At 36.7% G+C, this 21,882-nt stretch overlaps 2 protein-coding genes across 2 annotated transcripts in view; one reads left to right on the top strand and one right to left on the bottom strand.

Moving 5' to 3' along the window:
• LOC141430102 (netrin-1-like) overlaps nt 1–21,882 on the bottom strand; it is a 274,374-nt gene that overhangs the window by 173,843 nt on the left and 78,649 nt on the right.
• On the top strand, nt 19,370–21,206 carry LOC141429978 (bombyxin A-3 homolog). Its single transcript, XM_074090506.1, has 2 exons — nt 19,370–19,573; nt 20,939–21,206. The coding sequence occupies exons 1-2, from the start codon at nt 19,419–19,421 to the stop codon at nt 21,138–21,140; spliced, it is 357 nt and encodes a 118-aa protein (XP_073946607.1). The 5' UTR covers nt 19,370–19,418; the 3' UTR covers nt 21,141–21,206.

The raw sequence follows: 21,882 nt of genomic DNA, 5'->3' as shown, positions 1-21,882 counted from the left end.
ACAAGTCTTCCATTATAAGAAATGTTTTGGTAACTTTACTTTTACAAACCAAATAGCTATTGCCCGCGACTTCGTCCGCTTACAATTCGTTAATCGCTATCCCGTGGATAAACTTAAACTATCTGTATACCGAAATTCTTTTAAATCGGTTCAGCTGTTTTAACGTGACCAGGTAACAAACAAATAAACAGACAAACTTTCACATTTATTATATTACCTAGTGGTACTATAAGTATTGAAAGCTTATCAAAACGTCAACTCCAACCTATAGAAGGCCGATTCCAATATAAATACCAAATTGTGGACTGAATTTTCTCCCCGATGGTCCGACGGCAGTGATCAAAGCCCCGAATTTCATTTAACTTGCCCGCGCCGGCAAGCAAACAAACTGACAACGATATTAAACGCATACTTAATTATAAAATGGATACAACTTCGGTAATACGAGTATAAAACCGCGAGGATGTACCTTCGACCGTTGGCAGAAAGTAAGATTGAGAATATTATTTAAATTACATTCATCTATTTCTAAGGTCTACACTCTCATTGGTTGTAAGAGGTTTGATACCATTCCTAAATGACGATAACACTAACAGATTATTTTAACAATTAACTTCGTTACAGGTCGAGTTAGGAAAATACAGCTACGTGGCTATTTAGCCATATAAGCAATTCGAACTTATACCTACTCATACTCCTTTATTGTTAATATATCATTATAACATGTCATTTTGATAAATTATTCTTAACATATTTATTCTAAAGGTAAATATAAAAATATTTACTCAAAAAAAACTTTTATTAACAAAAAATTGCACCGACTACAAAAACATGAAAATAATTTAACATCTCACTACGATTCCATCAAGCACAAACACGGCTTAGTTACATTGTTTTATAACAGTTCCGTTTTTTTTCTTGAAGTCGGTTAAAATACCAAAACCTTCTTCTAAATGTAAGAAACACTTTTCTGAAAACCGCATCAAAATCGGCACAGTCAAACGCGAGATAATCGCGGACAAACATACATATGTTAAATACCCACAGGTCAAACTGAGAATCTCCTTTTTTTAAGTCGGTTCAAATTTTTCAGTAAGTAGTAATCTTTAGCTGAAATTTAAGGAACTCCACAAAAGTGTAGAATGTGTGCACGAGAAGCCAGTTTTTGAGTCGTCTTCCAAAAAAGTCTAACGACGGAGCCGAAGTATTTGTTTCGGGCAACTTGTTGTACACCGTCGGGCCTACAATATCTTTATGTAAACCGTACAAACTAAGCCACATTAACTGTGATAAAGTCTATTCAAATTGAAAATACTCAACAATACGATAAAGTATATTTAATAAAGAATCTTGGCCTCTCAAGATGTTTGTTTTCCCTTTACCCTTTAATATTAAAATAGTGAAAACTTCTTATAATTAGGTCATTGGGCTTTAAGAAGTTAATGCTTTCTCCAGAGCTTCCTCGTCCGTCAGTCACTGGAGCTACATTATGAATTACTATCGATCGCAGCACAATGCACCCGCGAGTAGCCGCGAGGCAACGGGTAGAGTGAGGGGTTAGACAGGACAATCTAGGCTTACAATCGGATACCGTTATGGTACACATAGCTTTTCAGCAATTTCAGTAAGTACAGTCACTAGCACCAATATCTGACGCAGCCAAGCGTGCATAGTTATCTGATACAACTCTATTTCTGAGGCCGGTAAGACGTATTTGATATTTTTGCACGCCCCGCTGTGATAGCTTAGCTCCCGTAAAGTCTAGTAAATTTCACTTAACTTCTGCTTTCCCAAAACTTACACCGTGGTCTTCAATTAGCTTATACGAAGAACTACCGTTATTACCCTTTAAGATTTATATAAGGTTTTTGTTCTGCTTGGAAACGGTTGTGTGCTCACTATAGTCTTGAGAATGAGCTCGCATAGAGTTTAAAAAAGGTTTAGCGTCTTATACGTACATTTAAACTAGATTGCTAATGCTTTTCTGAACTCGAAAACAAAGGTCGGTTTTCTTTTTCTTTCTCATTTGAATCTTCAAGAAAATGAAGGAAACCGACAAGTCCAGGCCAGAGCGACATTGACATTTTATATTGTATAGGTAACTTATGAGTTAATTCATTAGGATATCATATCATCTACTGAAGCGCTGTCATTATGCCTTCAACCTTTACACCATAGAACACAACGGCAACCAATCGTTATAAACAATCATTTCAAAATTCCTTCCAAATAAATTAGATAGAATAAATTATAGATAAGGATGACTTATGTGCGGGAGTTGACGGATCGGCGCGCGCCGCATCGCTCACGATAACATTATCGGCTTCGGAGTTATGACAAATTGTGGTCTTGACGAATCTATATAAAGATTGTCACATTATTAGGAGTTTGAAAGCATCTAGTATAGTGCACTAGATTACTGTAACCGTTTTTGACAGCTGTCATTTTTATACAGCAACTTTTATTTCAATTCAATTTTTAAAAATATTTCTCTATCGATTCTATCGATGATCCCTTCAATGTCGAAGTTAAAAAAGACACTATCAGTTAATAATTGTTCAATAGCTTCGGTGTTTTGTTTGAAACCTAGATAAGTAACTTAAATTGTACTGAATCAAGTCATTAGCTGTCAGAAAAGGCCGAGTTCTTTTAGGTAAACTTTTAGGTAGAGTTTCTTTTTAGGTAAATGTTATTGTTGCTTTTACTTAGTATGTTATCCCTATCAGGCAGACATGGCAGATATTCAAACTGCAGTTATTGTATTGAACGTCTTAGAAAGTTTGATCGGAATATATTTCCTAATAATGCATTGATTTCCTCCCTTGAAATCGTATACTTACAGTTTAAAAACAATTAAGACGTTCTGTCGCAATCAGCACAGTCTCTGCTTCGTTCACATTATCTGAAACCACACCTTAAGCGACCTCTTCATTTAACTTAATCAATTTGTTACATACACAGTTCCGCCGTTTTTTAACTTTTTATCCGCACCACGACCACGTCCGCCAGTCGGCGTAAGCGAGACAAATGATCGTTTTATTGAACGCCACCTCTCGAGCATGAGATCATGACGCTAAATCAATTTGAGTACGCTTGACAATTGCGCGCTGATGCGCATCTATTTTTAACTATATCTTAGGGTTCATCACCGCGGAGCTACAACAAGAGAATCCATGCCGTGCTCGGTTTTAGAATAGGATGAGTTCTTCCCTACGAATACATAATAAGTCAGGAATTGTAACTGCGTTAAAAAAATGGCCTTGCGTGTCCTAGCAGGCTGGGCTTAAAAACAGCGTTTTGCGCGTCATCAGACATTGCATCACACGCGCAAACCAACCCCTGCTTTGTTTCTGAATTTTAACCAATCAACAAGCACGTCTATTTCCAACCTCGAAAATGGTTCGTATTAGAATCATAAGTCGTTTTGGTTCAAAGTATGGCTACATTTTGTGTGGAATTTGTTCTGAGTTACGCTTCCTGACTTAGGTATTTATTCGTAGAACGGGCTATATCTTCTCGAAGGAGTCGTGAAAGGCGACTAAAGGACCTGATTTGATTACTAAACTACCAACTCCGGAGTCCAGCACTGCGGTCTGGTTGGCAAAGAGAAACCACCACACTAGGAATAGATTCATGATTCTCAAAATAACCAATTAAAATCGATATTGTATTCTGGAAATCTTACTAATATTATTATAAATGTGAAAGTTTGTGAGTGAGTGAGTATGTTTATTACTCCTTCACGAATGAAATGTGGATGTGGATGAAATTTGGTATGTAGATAACTGGACATCTGGAATAAAACATAGGCTACTTTTTATTCCGATATTCCCACGGGATAGGGATTGTCGGCTCCTGTTTCGGGATAAATCTCGAAACAACAACCGATGGGCTTGGAGTCATGAATTTTGTCAATAATGATTGTTTTTAATGTAACGGCAATGAAACTACGATTTAATTTTCGGGGATTCCCACGGGAACTTTAAAAATCCCAAATTTCAATTCAGCTGCTGGATGTAATGATTTACGTGTGGGAAGTCGCGAGTAAACACAAGTATGTCATAAAATATATAGTATCGATAACAATATTTTTAAAAATAATATTGATACTCCATAATTAACCAAGCGTAGTAATTATCCATCTACAAATTTCCCTGTCGCAAATACTCTCAATCCACTCCTCCGATTTCCAATCAATTAAAATTGGCATTTAACGATAATTGCAATAGCTCTCATAAATTGCGCTGGCAACTTTCAGCATTGTCCGTTCGGAAACGGGACTGTTTCGTGTTTCAATGCACAATGAGCAATTCATTATTCCCGAACGCAGACGCGTTCTCAAAACGCTGCCATTCAAAATATTCCAAGTTTAAAATGCTAAGATTCCTGCGTAATGAATTGAAATGGAATTGTTTAAGTTGTTTCGAGCTGTGAGAAATGCGAAGCCAAAATTTACATCGTCATGCGTAAAGTATTCGAACGTTTTACGTTTTAAAAAGTAAGAAGCTGGTTCGGATGGTTGGCTTTTGACCCTGGCAGCTTACTCAAATTTAGACAGGTTTTTAAATGCACTTCTTAAAAAAAATACGAGTGCCATGGTATGTTAGTTAAATAATCGGAAAATAAAGGTCGTATGTACTTTTGTGAATATTGCCATATTGATTTTTTTTAGTCGACTATAATACAATAGTACCACATCTTATAATTATTTAGATTTGACCCCATTGCCACCTGCGTTGTCCACTGACTTGAAACTTTCAAATAATATAACGAATATGGTAATTTCACCATAAAAAGATAATGCCTTCGATAGATTTATGAAGTGTTGCAACACTGGCATTCCACGCATAAGGCCGAGGGCACACTGACTTGGAAATAAAATTTATGACAGTTGTCATTGTTAATATCAAAGACAATGATATGACAAATTATTTATGAGACTGTGAAGAATAGTTTTTATTTAATGTATGTACAAGTCGCTTAGTTTTTTTACATTTATTTAGAACATACATTAGGTATCCTAAAATAAAGAAACGTGCCAAGTGGTGTCGGACCGCTCTGAGGTTTACGTATAAATTTAATGTCAGCAAAAAAGTTTGTTCTTCACAGAGGACCCGGTAGATGTTGTCCTGCCCGAAAAAACACTATATGAAAATTAGAAAATACAAACAACAGCGCCTTCTAGCGGGTCTAATTGCGTTTCCAAACTATCAACCAACGTTGTTTTGCCATATCAATTATTTTAAGTGAATAATTTTGTAGGCAAATATAAAATACCTAAGTTATTGTAAGTGTGCGGGGATGTGGTCTACACTGACAGTTACAAACCATGAACAATTTGTATGGGAAAATGTTTTTTCTTTTATTTAATTTTTTTCGTCAATTTTCCAATGTTTTAATACTTATTATCCTATTCCTGACGAAGACAAATCCAAAAACACAAAAATCACTAAAATTGGTCTAGCCGTTCTTGAGTTATTTATAAATGGTGTAGTCGACTTTAGAAATTGGGCATTGTGTTGAGTTCATCTCACTCAAACATATTTGTGTCTCTCAGTTGCCCAACATTGGCACAACATAACGTATAGTGGGCCTTTCAGCTTTTAGTTTTTTTTTCAGCTAAAAAACTGTGTCGTAGCCAACAAAGCAAAGACAACTATATAAAGCCTTAAAGCCCTACAACTAACACAACTTTGTTTTATATATAGATATTGTTTTCTATATTGACGACCGGATGGCCAAGTGGTTAGAGAACCTGACTACGAAGCTTAAGGTCCCGGGTTCGAATCCCGGCCGGGACAGATATTTGTATGAATAATACGAATGTTTGTTCTCGGGTCTTGGATGTTTAATATGCATTTAAGTATGTATTTATCTATATAAGTATGTTTATCCGTTGCCTAGTGTCCATAGTACACGCTTTGCTTAGTTTGGGACTAGGTCAATTGGTGTCAAGTGTCCCATGATATTTTTTTTTATATGAATCTGCCTTTAGTACCTTTAAACTTACAGCGTACACAGCACACACACCAAACCAAACGTTACCACTGTTATCTCAGCCCCACCAGAGGTGTTAAAGCAACAATTTGGAGCATTAACAGTGTCTATTTAATTTCTGACGGCTGATCCCATCATCGCTGATGAAAGTCATCACTCGTGACCGGACGAGACGGAGCTATGCAGCTTGTGTGTGGTGCGAGAGAGAGAATACCAGCGGGTTTAAAAAAAAGTTTATACACAGGTTATCAAAAACTTATATATGTTACGTTCACCGTTCTACCAGGTGGTAGACTCACATCACATCATCTCATTTTAGTCTAACATCTGGTAGCGTGGTGAACTGTTGTGTTGCTCTGAAGATGAGCGCACAGGTTGAGTTCGAAACGCGTCAGTGTATTGTGGTCGTGGTGATAGTTGGGTTTGTGTGATTTGTGTGTGTTTTTGTAATGTGTAGGTGGAGGAACTGCATGAATACACATTTCTTGCATACACGTAGCTATCATAAGGTCGCGGATGAGCTTAGTAATTATTTTAGTTCAATGATCCTCTAGCAAGACATCCGCAAAGTAACACGTGATTCAATAAACTTCCTGTCCTTTAATATCGACGAAGTATCTATGATGACATTCTCACCAAATAAAGTTGTTCCGATTTCGTTTTTACAGCTTTACAATAGCATTTTTCTCCTTACTTTGCCATTTGTGAATGCCATAACACTTCAGGCAAGCATAAAACAAAAGTTTATTGCACTTTTTACGAGGTTCATAACATGAGGTACAAAAACACTGCATTTTATAGTTCCGCTTCAAATACTAATATGAAAATAACTCTTTATGATCCTACTAACACTACTTAAAATTATAAAATCAAAGTCTGTAGGTATTTGGGTGCATGTGTAAGTTTGTCACGGTCCTCTTCCTTTTCCCGACTCACTCATTTCATTTGCCAACTCAGCATTTTTTATGAAACTATATTTTTTTCGGAGCTTTCACAAAACAAACCTAACCTAACCTACTGTAAAATTGAGAGTTGGGAATAAAACAGTTGGCAAATGAAACATTTGACAAACAATAATTCTGCGAAAAGACAGAACCCGGTTTGTCACTCCTTCAAGCTAAACGACTGGGCGGATTTGGAAGAAATATGGTGTGTCCATTAAATTAATAACACATGAGTAGGCTAATTATTATCCCGATATTCCCACGGGATCCATGTAGAATCCCAAAAATCTTAAAGACTGATTCTAGAGACATGAAATTTTGCTGTATTGCTCCTTACGACACAAATTAAAACTTAAGTTCTGGGCATTCCTATACGAATTAAGTAACCTATTCCGGGAAAAAAGTATAGTTAGTCAAGTATTATGTTAGTCAGGGATAATGTAAAATAAATAATAAATATATTTTTTTTATTCGACTGGATGGCAAACGAGCAAGTGGGTCTCCTGATGGTAAGAGATCACCACCGCCCATAAACAAATGACAATTAATCACCAAATAGACCTAGTCCCAAAGTAAGCAAAGCTTGTGTTATGGGTAATGCAATGAATAAACATACTTATATAGAAAAATACAGACCAAAAAACGTATTTTCGTTCAAACGTCCGCCCTGACCGGGAATCGAACCCGGCACCTCAAGCTTCGTAATGAGATTCTCTCGTAACTACTTCCGAGGCTATTCGGTCGTCAAATTATTAATCAGCATTGATTTAAAATTTAATTTTAAATAAAATTAAAAAAAAAAAAACAAATTGTATTAACTCAAAAATAGTCGATGGATCGATAGATCGCGCGCCGCCTGCGCCGTGCGCGGTTCACAGTAGGCGGCGCGCGCGCCGATCGACAGATTATCGCCACACCATCCACGCAACGCGCCGAGAGTTAGATCGGTTCGCGCATTTAAGTTACTCTGGGTTTTTTTGTCTATGCATCCAAAGTGTTATGTTATACAGGCTGATTCGGGAGACGCAAGCAGAAATAACTCTAAACTCAATAATTGATAATGGTAACCACGCACTTAGTAAATAACTTAATGCTTTTTGTTTGCAACATCAAAAAAAAACATTGTAAAAAAAAGTTTTTATTGATGCTCTATTAAAAGAAAATCTAAAAGCTCACTAGATTTACTGGTGCAGATACTTTTTTTCACAAATCTAAACAACGGTAAGTAAGTATTGCTTACATCTCCCGAATCACCTGTATAAGTATAGGTAAGAATAAAAGCAACTATAGAAAAGATTTCCTTCTTGTTTGTAAATTAAAAACCACAAAACTGGTATTCGACCACGAAAAAAAATGCGGCTTCCGACCAAGTAGCTTATCGGACCAATTAAAATATCCATACCGATATCTAAGGCACAATCAATTCCAGTCTTCATTCATTGATTTCAAATAGTATTTACTTAATGGTTCACAACTCCAATCATTGAGAGTAATTAATAAATCCACTCTTATCAGTTATTCGTTTAACCGATAACCACTTTATTTAGTACAGATTATTCAGTAGATTGTACTGATAGCTAGTATAGTTAAAATGTATAAATTATTCCAAAAGCTTACAATAAGTAAAAAAAAACCTCCATCAACGTATTGCTCAACGAGGAATCGCAGCTTTTTAAGCACCCTTCCCAATAGTGATATTTGTAAAATGTTCCTAGGCTTAGAATAAGTTAATTGTAGTTTTAATAAATAAATTAATTAATTAATTAAATTTTATGTGTCGTTCATTCATTTATTTTTATTTTATTGGTTTCTTTTGATTATTTGTGTTTATTTATCAATAAATTTAATAAATAAAATAAATTAATATCATGCTTAGTTATTTCTATCATGGGACACTTGGCACCAATTGGCCTAGTCCCAAACCAAGCAAAGCTTGTACTATGGATACTAGGCAACGGATAAACATACTTATATAGATAAGAATAGAATAGAAATATGTTTAATCAGCCAACACATCATGACAAAAAAAAGAGAAAACACATTTACAAAATTATAAAGAATACAAAAACAAACAAATAATGATGTGAAGCCGAAATGGGAATAAATACATACTTAAATACATATTAAACATCCAAGACCCGAGAACAAACATTCGTATTATTTATACAAATATCTGCCCCGGCCGGTATAGGTAATCGAACCCGGGACCTCAAACTTCGTAGTCAGGTTCTCTAACCACTTCGCCATCCAGTCGTCAATAAAGTAAAACAATAACTTTGCTCACCCGCGACCTAAACCAGGAGGCAAGTAATTGATATGAAGTAGATAATGGACATCCGCTAAGTATTAACAGTAATGATGATGAATGATTCAATAAATTAGTTTAAATTTATTTATAGAGCATATATACATACATAAGGCTTATGGGAACGGAAGCAATACCATGCCCTCGGTACCGCTCCGCTTTCAGAGCATGACATGAGTGCGTGTGAGCTAACTTGGGGGCGGCAGACGTGAACTTGCCTTCGAAATCCAAAAGCTTAATGGTTACTTGACCTGAAATGTATATTTCAGAACCAAATTATTGTTATTATTATTTTAAAATTTATGACGGTGGAAGCATTCTACACTTCACTGAACGTAGATATAGATATAGTTAGTAGTTAGTATTTATTGTAACTAAGGGACCCCATACATCCCTGTATTTCTTTTATTATTATTTTTTGAATTTTTTTTTTCTTTAATTGTATAATTTAGTTTTTAAGTATTTTATTTGTAATTATATTTTATGAAAAAATTACTTTCTGCCAAGTTTCTTGCGGCGCATTCTTCTTGGCAATGATGGTCTTTCCGAAAGCGCTGGTAGTTTAAAAAAATGACGTGTAAAAGTGCCCATTGCGGCCTATTTACTGAATAAATCATTTGAATTTGATTTTTTATTTTTTATTTTTCCTTTTGTAATGATGCAGATTATAAATAAACAATATATGTTAATTTTTGTATATTTTCTGCGTAAGTGAATACTTAAAAGTAATTATCTATCTAATACCTTTAAACGAGCAATTCTTGTATACCAATATTATACCGGGTGTGGCCTGTTATATGAGCAAATAATTAAAACATAGATCATACTCCTCAAACTGAACAATATTAGTTCAGCGACTTTTAAAAATAATTAGTTTATTTTTTATTACACTTTTAAGTTTATTCGAAGAAGCAATGTAAAGCAAAATGCTTGATGTTTGTAGCGTGACAGGCGACGTCGGATGGGTTCTACAGTGCTTTCATTCTAGCATGGTGCGGGTGACACTTGATGAACGTTTCGTTTTACTCAAAAAAAGTTGCTGCGGTCTAAATATATGGAAGTATATTTCAGTTGTAGCCTGAATATGACTGGCGTAAAATATTTGAACATAAAGAACTATGTTATACGAAATAAATTTAAGCTATCAGATTTTTATAATCAATTAATTAAATTCAAAGCACAATTAAGTGAAGAAACGTAATATGCATGTAATGTAATAGAAGAGGCTCTTTTAGTGATGGGACCTAATGGATCTTGAATTATATCTGTACTTATTCATTGGCAAGTAACGAATATTCTTGCAAGTAAAACTCCGTTTAGCCATACTTAAGTGGCAACTTAGAATGTCACTAATATTCTCATCAAAATTAGCGTAATAATCGGATTAACGATGACATTAATTATGATAAAGATTTTAAATTATTCGTTTTATCGACTCAAGTGTCGACACTTTGACTCTCTAGTCTTGTGATGTTGACAGGTGTCACCCGCACCATAATATAATAAAAGTACTGTAGGATGGAAAACGATTTGTAGCATTCGAACATGGCGGATGTAGACGATATCTAATTTTGGTATTTCTGCTTCTTTGGCTAGTTGAAGTATAATTTTGATAGTGTTTTATGCGGCGATTAACCTTAACAGTGAACAGTGATCACAAAATTCTATATTGCTCTCGTGTCTGACATTTTTTAATGCGCAAGTGGTCTCCGCGTGGTTTCTGGAATTTTGGTATCAAGTTGCAAAAACTACAATCACCGTACAACATGCATAAGAAGAATATATTTATCTTTAATTTAACTGACATTGGCCCAAGCCTTATGGCCGCCATTAAGAGGAATAAATAAAAAAATACTGTAGGATGGCGTACATTGATAGCAGTATTGTATGAAAAAAGGAAAATTCAAAAACTCCATTATTTTTAAAACTCACTGAACTAATGTTGTTCAGTTTGACGAGGACGATCTATGTTTTATTTTTTTACTCTTAATACAGGCCACACCCGATATATTTCGGGGATCTCGGAAACGGCTCCAACGATTTCGATGAAATTTGGTATGTGGGGGTTTTGAGGGATGACAAATCGATCTAGCTTGGTCTTATCTCTGGGAAAACACATATTATCGAGTTTTAGCACAAGCAATCTAAAGTTAACTTTACAGATACAGATACACTATCAAACAAAAGCCTCAAACATCGCAATCCCTCCGTCTCCCAGCTTAAAAATCCAACCCAAATCGAACGTATGAACTCGTTATTTATAAGTAGTAAAACATAACCGAAAAAGTAATAAATTCAGTCAATAACCCTGTTTACTGTCGTGGGTAACAAGCGGCATCGCTGTGTACAACTTTTATCGGGGTATACGCGACTCATAAACGTGTTACGTGCAATAAGTTAGGCTTCATCATCCCAGCCTATATACGTCCCACTGATGGCACAGGCCTCCTCTCAGAACAAGAGGGCTTGGGCCATAGTTCCCACGCGGGCCCAGTGCGGATTGGGAGTCCCAATCCGCACACGCACCATTGCTCCGCAGGTTTGTGCAGGTTTTCTCGCGATGTTTACCTTCACCGCAAAGCTCGTGGTAGTACGTTTAGCCGGTGTTGAATAATACTATATGGTAGCCCAGGTTTTGTCCATGACAAAATAGTACTAATATCTGACTCTGGAATCTTATTTACGAGTACACTTCAACTTACGAAGAAATTAGCTTTATAAAAAAATCTACAGCAATAACCAGCAAAAAAGGCAAGCCAAATATTTTCTTTAGTCTTTACTTATCTTAAGAAGCGGCATAAAACGAAACTTTCCAACATATAAGGAATTTAATACTCAAACATTTTACTACCAATATGCACCATTTTAATGCCACGGAAGCATTATATTCTCATGTTAAGATTAACCTATATTTACTTCGCTTCAACCAATTGGGTAATAACTAAACTAAAATGGCCGCTCTGGTTAAGTATAGACCGTCCAGTCCAAGTCTATCTGAAGATGTTTATAACAACTATAATGATACATCATTTACTCTCGATTCTGGCCATAATCTTGGGATATAAACATCAATAGAACGATGTTATTTACATATTGCTGAAGCTACACAATGGAGCAAAAAATTAATGAGCCCTAGAGAGGATAAATTCAAATTCAAATTTTTTGATCTAAAGTAAAGCTCGTGATTTCAAATGTAATTTCGCACATGATTTTCGAAAAACTCAGAGGTGCGAGCCGGGGCTTGAACCCACGACCCTCTGCTGGAGAGGCCATAGGTCAAACCACTCGGCCATCACGGCTTTTTAATATGTTTTTATTTGACGACCGGATGGCCAAGTGGTTAGAGACCCTGACTACGAAGCTTGTGCTCCCGGATTCGATTCCCGGCCGGGGCAGATATTTGTATGAATAATATGAATGTTTGTTCTCGGGTCCTGGATGTTTAATATGTATTTAAGTATGGTATTTATCTATATAAGGAACTTTTATTTATTCACAACACAACATACAATAATATGATAGGAAAAAATATTAATAAAAACAACATAAATATACCTAACTATAAAAAGAAAACACCATCTAAGAGGCCCTCCTGCGGCATAGACCCCAGCACACTATATAAGTATGTTTATCCGTTGCCTAGTATCCATAGAAGAAGCTTTGCTTAGTTTGGGACTAGGTCAATAATAATTGGTGTCAAGTGTCCCCTGATATTTATTATTTGACAAAAGTAAAAATACGTGCCAGATTTTTTTCTGACTAGTTATATATTTTTAAAAAATCTAGCTTATATAAGAAGTCTCATCTTCTATCGAAGCGTACCCTTAAGCTTGCCGCCTGTAGAGGTAATAGCCCTTGTTTGAATATAAACAATCATTGGAGCGATCTCTATAATTGGGCATTATAAATTTCATACACTTGTAGGTCCGGAAAGTATAAATCATGTGAGAGTTTAATTAATGGCGAATGCTTCTACTGTCCCTTGTAAATCTTTGCAATAATAATAAATTAAGTTATATCCGTTGCCAATATTATCCTACTTATAATAAAAAAAAACTCAAAAGCACTTCACACACATTTTTCAGCTCTTTTTCCCAAAAACTAAATCCGCGTGAAACAGAGGTGCGTCGACGTAGAGTAAATTGTAACTCATGCATTTTTTGATTGGAGTGATATTGTTAAATTCGTAATATCTTTTGAATGGAATGTCCGATTTGAATAATTCAAAAAGTAATCTACAGGTATTAAAACAGTCTTGAATATAAAATGTTATTATTGGATAAGGATTAATGCAAAGGTATGGATAACATGGTGTAAAATTCGTCGGCATTTCTATCAGCTTTTAAAAAGTAAAAAAGTAGTTATAGTGATATAACTAGAATAGTTGGACATGTGGTATTGCAAAGTTTTTTGTAGATATAATAAATAAATATTTTTTAATATAGTAGAACATTTTGTTGTTCTATCATCAATAGTTTCCGCAGCGTATGCGATGAAAGATAATAATTATTTTATGGCAACATTTTTTTACAGTTTTTTACAGTTCTGGTAATACATACGTAGGCGGGATGATAAGTAACTGGCCTTTGCAATTTAAAATTAAAAAAATTAAAAAAAACTATACTATTTTTAAAAGCGTGTCTCTGGCTATCTGCGTTCTAAATTTGAATCGGGTGGTGTGACAATTTAATCGATTTGTTGTCATTTGAAAATATATTCTGTCGATTGATTTCAAAATGGATAGATTTGAACAACGAGCGGTAATTAAGTTTCTGTTTATGAAGAGGATGAAGGGGACAGAAATTTATGAAGAGTTAAACAATGTGTTGGGTGAATGTGCTCTATCTTATGCCGCGGTAAAAAACTGGGTGGCCGAATTTAAACGCGGCCGTACATGTGTCCAAGATGAAGTCCGCCCCGGACGTCCTAAAAGTGTTACGACTCCAGAAATGGTGACCAAAGTGCATGATTTGGTTTTGGCCGATCGACGATTGAAGTTATCTGAAATAGCTGACACTATAGGTATCTCGAAAGAACGGGTACATCATATCCTAAGTGAAGAATTGCATATGAAGAAGTTATCCGCCCGTTGGGTGCCGCGATTGCTTACGCAAGATCAAAAAAGGATTCGGGAGCAAAACTCGAAAGATTGTTTGAACCGTTTTGAGCGTAATAAAGCTGATTTTTTGCGTCGATTTGTAACAACTGATGAAACATGGGTTCACCATTACACACCAGAATCAAAAATACAATCAAAGCAATGGACCGAATCTGGGTGTTCGGCTCCTAAAAAAGCTATGGCTGTAAAATCAGCGGGGAAGGTGATGGCTTCAGTTTTTTGGGATGCTAGTGGAATTTTGATGATAGATTACCTTCCTAAAGGTCAAACAATTACTGGAGAATATTACGCTAATCTTTTAGATAAACTGCATCAATGCATTCAGGAAAAACGACCAAGTTTAGCGAAAAAAAAAAATCATCTTCCATCAAGATAACGCTCGAGTTCACACGTGTGTTAAAGCTATGGCAAAAATCAACGAATTAAAGTTTGATTTGCTGCCACACCCACCTTATTCGCCTGACCTAGCACCATCAGACTTCCATCTGTTCCCTAAGCTGAAAACTTTTTTGGGTGGACAGAAATTTGCCACAAATGATGAAGTTATAGCCGCTGTAGAGGAGTATTTTGCAGGCCTTGAGAAAAGTCATTTTATGGAGGGCATTAAAGCTTTAGAACGAAGATGGAATAAATGCATAGAACTACACGGAGACTATGTCGAAAAATAAAATCAGATTTATCACGAAAACATTAGTATTTTTTCATAAGGCTAGTTACTTATCATCCCGCCCTCGTACCTATTGCCTATGACACTTTAGAATAATTTAGCAATCTGATGGTGAAAGAATTTTTGAATCGGTCCAGTAGTTTTTGAGTTTATTCGGAACAAACATCCAAAAATCCAAATCTTTCCCCCATTTTCCCCCGTTGCCAACATTATCCTACTTATAATAAATGCGAAAGTTTCTGACTGTAGGTGTGTGTATGTAATTCCTTCGCGCTAATACGGTTATAAGGATGAAATATGGTATGTAGATAACTGGACGTCTAGAATTACACATAAGCTATATACATAGTGATGGTCTAGAAGACAAATATGCTAAGTGCGAAATTTTGGAGGAGTTCCGTCTTGCGGAGACGATCCTGGCCGGTCCACCAGCATGTCAAAAATCAGGTTTTCAGTTATCAACACACGAATTGCAAATAAAAAAAGTTCAAATTTGCTGATCTATTTAATAATCGTCAGTGTTTATAATATTAAGCTATTACTTATTATAAATTGTGATACAATTGACTAGTTACATATCGAATACATCGTAATATTTTATACAATTTATAACTGCCTTCTTCTAAAATTAAGCCGAAATAATTTTGCAGAAGTACTAGTTTGACAAGACCCTGTAAAAGTTCTTATCCGAGTTTTGGATTCCAGTAACACTTTTGACCCACTATTTGCATTTTAGTTGAATATTTCGCAATTTTAGAAAAATTTAAAAAAAATCAGGATGGTATCAAACTTACAAAGAAAACTATAACGGTTAAGTTTTCTTCAGAATTATTAGTAGTCTAAGAGTAAATAGCAGCCTAAGGTATAAAATATACCTAAACTTGGAATATTCAGTACAAAATACGAAATCTTAGGGAAAAAAAATACTTATTTTTTTCGTAATGGCTACGGAACCCTATTTCGGGCGTATCCGACACGCTCTTGGCCGGTTTTTTTAAGATATCTCGGCAAGACTTTGACCTACTCGAGATCCGAGCCTCTTAAAACGGGCATCTCTAGTCTATAATCTCTATCAATGTACAGTCAAAAAAAGAATCGCGTACCACTTTTGTGCTACTAATGTCATGTTGACATGTCACAGATCTGCCAAAGGAATCATATTGAAATTAATTATAAAAAGGTTCCACCCTGGTACGTTTCAATCTCTTTGCAACAGATCTAGCGAATAATGTTTTCCATCGTACTTTACCGGATAAGTTGGTATTTGCTTTCTCAATTAACTTCAGTAAGCTAGTTGAGACAGCAAGATAAATACGAACTTTACCGACAAAATACGACGGCACACCTACTACTATATCTTCAAGTTCAGCAATAAGTCAGGAGTACTTCAGTAGTGCAGGGCTTTTCGCAACACTCCTTTACGATCTGACGCTTGTTCCTCCCTCCTTGCAACCTCTGGGTTTCTTCTGGGGCCATCCACGGCCAGAAATCAGGCTGCTTCCATTGGGAAAAGCCGTACTGGATGTCATTATAACCTGACCTTTTAACCAGGTACTCACTGGAACAGAGAGCCGCTAAGACTTGGGCTAGCCGTCTCCCACAGTATATTTGAGCGGAGTCCTTATCAGCTAAGACAGAGCTGGTGATGGCTAGGAGAAACAAAACTCGGATTTTCATTGTGTGGCTTGAATGAATTGGTTCTGTTTAATGTGAGGATACAAAGCTGGTGTCCCCTTTTATACCTTTAATTTATTTAATTAATGCACGCTTGTTAGGCGACCTGGTTGTGATTTTCAGTGGAAAATAACCAACCCACGCCATCTCGGTGTTGACGTCATTGTCTGGGATGTGGAAAGGTTAAAATTATACCTGTCGTTGTTAATAAAATATGATTTTAGGAGTCATTGAGTTGAATTAAAGATGTTTTAACGATTCGTCATCATCATCAGCCAGAAAAAATGCTCTGTTTTACAAAGATCTCTCACAGAACACCCCAATGGACGTCAACTCGCTACCTGCATTCACCAGTTGCCTGCAATTCTCGCGATATCATCACCTTTCTTACTGGAAGGCCTGCCAACGCTGCTTTATTATCACTAAGGGTAAGCAGAGGAGCAGAACAGAGCACTAAGAGAATACAGCTTCTGCCATAAATTTTATAACTATCCTGTACTATTGGTAGTATAAGGTAATATATGTAAGTATAAATAAATAAATAAATTTTATTTACTCTCGGCCGCAATGGGCACTTTTACACGTAGTTTTTTAAACTACCAGCGCTTTCGGAAAGACCATCATTAATTTATTGAATCAGGCGTTACTTTGCGGAGGTCCATATCAATGAACTAAAAGAATTTCTTGCTCACCCGCGACCTTACGATAGCTAAGCTTATGCAAAATATGCGTGTTCATGCAGTTCCTCCACCTCCACACTGTAATAACACACACAAATCACATAAACCCATCTATCACCACCACCACACTACACTGACGCGTTTCGAACTCAACCAGAGCTCATCTTCAGAGTGACACAACCGTACACCATGCTACCAGTTGTTAGACTAAGAACTGGTAGCATGGAGTTGTTAGACTAACAACTGGTAGCATGGTGTACGGTTGTGTCACTCTGAAGATGAGCTCTGGTTGAGTTCGAAACGCGTCAGTGTAGTGTGGTGTTGGTGATAGATGGGTTTGTGTGATTTGTGTGTGTTCTTACAGTGTGGAGGTGGAGGAACTGCATGAACACGCATATTTTGGATAAGCTTAGCTATCGTATGGTCGCGGGTGAGCAAGGAAATTATTTTAGTTCATTGATATGGACCTCCGCAAAGTAACGCCTGATTCAATAAATTCTACTACGGCTTTTTCTTTTGTTTCTATCACTCCATGAATTTGTCACCATCACGCGCAGTTAAGATTTTCTGAGAACTCAAAGTGTTTCATAGTATACGCTTGATTACATTTACTGTCCAGTCCTCAATCACCAACTAAACGGATTCGCCAACAATGCCTGCTTTAAAATGATGATTGATATTTCTAGTCCAGACGGGAGAAAACGCCATATCATCCATGTAAATGTTGATTGCGGCATTGTGTTCGCGGACACAGCGTTAGTTCTGCTAAAGTCAGTCGACGTGTGTCAATTATACAAGGAAATTAGCACAGTAGGACTCGCGAAGCTTTCTTTAAGGTAGACCGAAGTTCAATAAATTAAATTAAATGACACAAAATTGAATATAATGCTGCATTGTTTTAGAAGCTTCGAGTCGCTATAGTAAAGAAATAAATATGTGAGAACGGCACTAGTCTTAAGTCTTGTCAGAACTTTATATTTGATGATCCATAACTTAATTGCTGAAAACTGTTCTGTTACTTCCCACTAATATTATAAATGCAAAAGTTTGTAAGTTCGTTTGTTTGTTATCTATTCACGTCTTTTCCGTTGAACTGATGAAATTTGGAATAGGTTTTGGCTTGGACGCGTGAGTACGCGTTCCCGCCCGCGATTCTTTTAGCATACGAGTATTTAGGAGTACGGCGGCTGACAACGTTCCGCCAACTTGAAAACAAGCATTTATGTACACTTTTTTATTGAAAAATTTATAAAAATTGCTGACAGTCCTAAGCCTGTATAAAGTATGTAGGGAAGTTTTTAGTCGGTATTTAATAAAAGTTAAAATTAAAAAAATATGAAGTGTGAAGACTGAACTATGACGCGGAATTCGGTAGTTCGATATTCGTAAAACTACTAAAACTAGTAAGGTTTATACGCAATCACGGGAGCGCATTTACGAGAATCATTTTGTTTACGCAATAAGTCAATGAGTTAAGTACTCGTAGATACTCGTGGACCTAGTGTTTGGATCTAGTCTTTTTGTGGACGCGTACTCGCAAGACTCAGTCCGCGTTTTGCCTAGTACGTCTCACCTCTACTTTCTATGGTAGCCGTGTCATTTGACTACATTAGCATATGTCGGATCTCTCTGTCTACATTAAACCGTCTTTCACTACTCTTTCTGTCAAACTATACAAATATATTTGAGCAGATAAAAAAAAACTTCTTTATTACTCAATGAATGAATGATGATCAAGAATGAATGATGACGACTTGATGGAAAGATTAAATACTAGCAAAACCACTTCCTGCTCCTATTTTCGTTAATCACAGGTACATGAGCAATAGCTTGTCAGCTCACATTAGCGCGTTAAAATTAAACATCATAAATATGGAATAATTCTTCACATATTCAGCTTTCATTAGGGTAACATCTCATTCGATTGAATAGCAATGAGGTGAGGGGTATAAAACGGGATTGTTTCCAACAATCGACACATTCAAGCACCTTCCGTTCCAAGAACAACTGAAGGAACACTCCAAGAAGCATCATGAAGATCCAGCTGGTCATCGTCTTTGGCATCATCGCTCTCCTGGCTTCTGGACATGGGCAGGATCAGACCAAGCAGACTTACTGCGGCAGACGGCTTTCACAGGCTTTGGCTTGGCTGTGCGAGAACGAATACAGCAGCACTTTGGTGAAAAGGTATGCCTGATTTTTTTGTATCCATTTGTTTGTTCCTTCAGCACGTCTAAACCGCTGAACCTGAATTAAATGAAATTCGGTATATAAGAAGATAGTTTGACTCTCGGGGACGGAAGGACATAGGGTAGTTTTTATCCCAGAAAACTGTAAAGTTCCCGCTGGATTGCAATAACCGAATTCTACGCAGACGGATTCGCGGGTAACGGCTAGTACCAGAGACCTTATTTTCTAAGGCTTTGAATCGCTATCGTTTCCACCACTTCGTTCTATCACACGGTAAAGGCTAAAGGATGATATTAGAAAGAGATAGTTAATGCATTCGCGAACGCCCGCACGTTAGGTAATACGATCTCTGAATTAGTTTATAGGTTCAAGATAAGTGCTAAGCCAGGGTTAAGCAGTATCAAAATGTACGGAACAGTCATTCAGTGATCCTAAAACTTAAAAAAAAACAAAAAAAACATTTTTTTGTAAGAATACAGTAAAATGATCTTAAAATAAGTTTAGCACATGTCATTGTAAGCAAGCGTACAAATATTTAGTTCTAGGTCACTAAAATTTAGGTTGTAATTTTCGTCAATATTATTTTATCTATCTACATTTTAGTAACATTTTATTATTTATAGTCAAAATACCACCAACGGGACTTATCACGCTAACACACACGAGAAATATTAACCTCGACGTTTCGGCAACATCGTAGTGGCCGTGGTCTACTCGTGAAAATCACGAAAGTTTAAAACGTTATATTTTATAAAATACCAGCCAGCCTAAATCATCGAAGTTACCAGATGCTTTTGATTGCACTCGAGCGTGAAGATGATGATTCTGGTCTTTGCTGATCACGTACACCGTGTTTTTTTTTGTGTTCCGTTAACTATAAGGGAACATTAACAGATCAAATTAATGTAATGTCTCCAAGACACTTAGTGGCCTAACTCTTACTGTTTAAAAGATAATCAATCATGCGCAGTAAATTAAAACAGTGTAAAGGATCTTAATTTATGACGTTTTTTAAAGTCCGCAACTAAAGTGATTTTAATTCACACATACCTATGTAGCAAAACGAAATTGGCTTTTTTTAACCCACGACGCAAAAAGAGGGATGTTATAAGTTTGACTGCTATGTGTGTCTGTCCGTCTGTCTGTCTGTGTGTCTGTCTGTGATGGCTCTTAGACATATTTCATCAAAATCGGTAAGCCATTTCTGAGTTATTGAACTTTGAAGTGACAATGTCGGGGTTTACAACTTTTTGTTGGTTCGGTTATTAGAAATGCTCAGTTATTCTTACAACTATTCCGTTTAATTAATTACGCTAAGATTTACGATATAACACCTCAACATCTGTATTTTCGACTCACCAGATCCAACTACAACTCCTTGGACTTAGGCTACGAGCCTGAATTCAGCTGGCCCTGGTTGGCCAAGACCAGAGGCTTGTCTGACTCCAGGAGCCTCTCCGAGTCTCGTGGCCTCTCCGGCCCCAAAGGCAAGAGGCAGATCGTCGAGGAGTGCTGCCTCCAACCCTGCACCATAGAGGTGCTTCTTACGTACTGCGGCAACTAAGTTACACAGTGCAAATGAAATGGTACGAAAAATGGATGGTACAAAATAAATGTTGTTGAGTGATTACATGTTTTGTTTTTCTTCTTCCGACTCAGGAATCATGAATTGCATGGTATTTGTAGAAATGCATGTATATTAAAGTCATAACTTAGCGTCAAATAAAATACAATACAATGTATACAGTGACCTTATGCTTAGTGCCAAGAGTTATAGATATTTTTGACGTCTTGGTAATGTAATTATGGTATTTATAACCTGCACCTTGTCAATAAGTGGCGCGTACGCATGTATGCAATATAGAATAATTCTATATGTTTTTAGCCATTTTCTATGCATACCACATAAATGTACAAAAAATATTCGACCTCGCGAAACTTACAATATAGTACAATAATACATTACTGTAGAGTCCGGAAAGTAGGGGGTTGCCGGGCAATCAGATATAGACGAATAGGGATGCGAGGCCGGCCACCCCAGGTTTCGGCCGAGGCTTGGATAGTGCTTTTCTCAAACATGACATGAAATAAAATAAAAAAATCAAGAAATGATGCTGGCGGGACGTTAGTTTCGTCGCCCTGTTGTTGTGCGCGCGCCGTGCCGCAGCTCGCGTTGAAACAGAAGACGGTCGCATTGCCAGACAGCGGCCGGGAAAGTTGTATGACATCTCTTTGCAGGCAGCGGAGGCGCAGCGCCTGCAACGCGATACTTCCCGGCCTATTATTTGTAACACAATGTTATCTTT

Source organism: Choristoneura fumiferana, chromosome 8, assembly GCF_025370935.1.
Source record: "Choristoneura fumiferana chromosome 8, NRCan_CFum_1, whole genome shotgun sequence".
Taxonomy (NCBI): domain Eukaryota; kingdom Metazoa; phylum Arthropoda; class Insecta; order Lepidoptera; family Tortricidae; genus Choristoneura; species Choristoneura fumiferana.
Note: the sequence above shows the minus strand (reverse complement) of the source record. Positions and strands in the feature narration are given on the sequence as shown.

Coding starts and splice junctions, on each gene's coding strand:
- LOC141429978 (XM_074090506.1), top strand. CDS start 19,419: ATGAAGATCCAGCTGGTCATCGTCTTTGGCATCATCGCTCTCCTGGCT. Junction 19,574..20,938: donor AGCAGCACTTTGGTGAAAAG/GTATGCCTGATT, acceptor TCGACTCACCAG/ATCCAACTACAACTCCTTGG.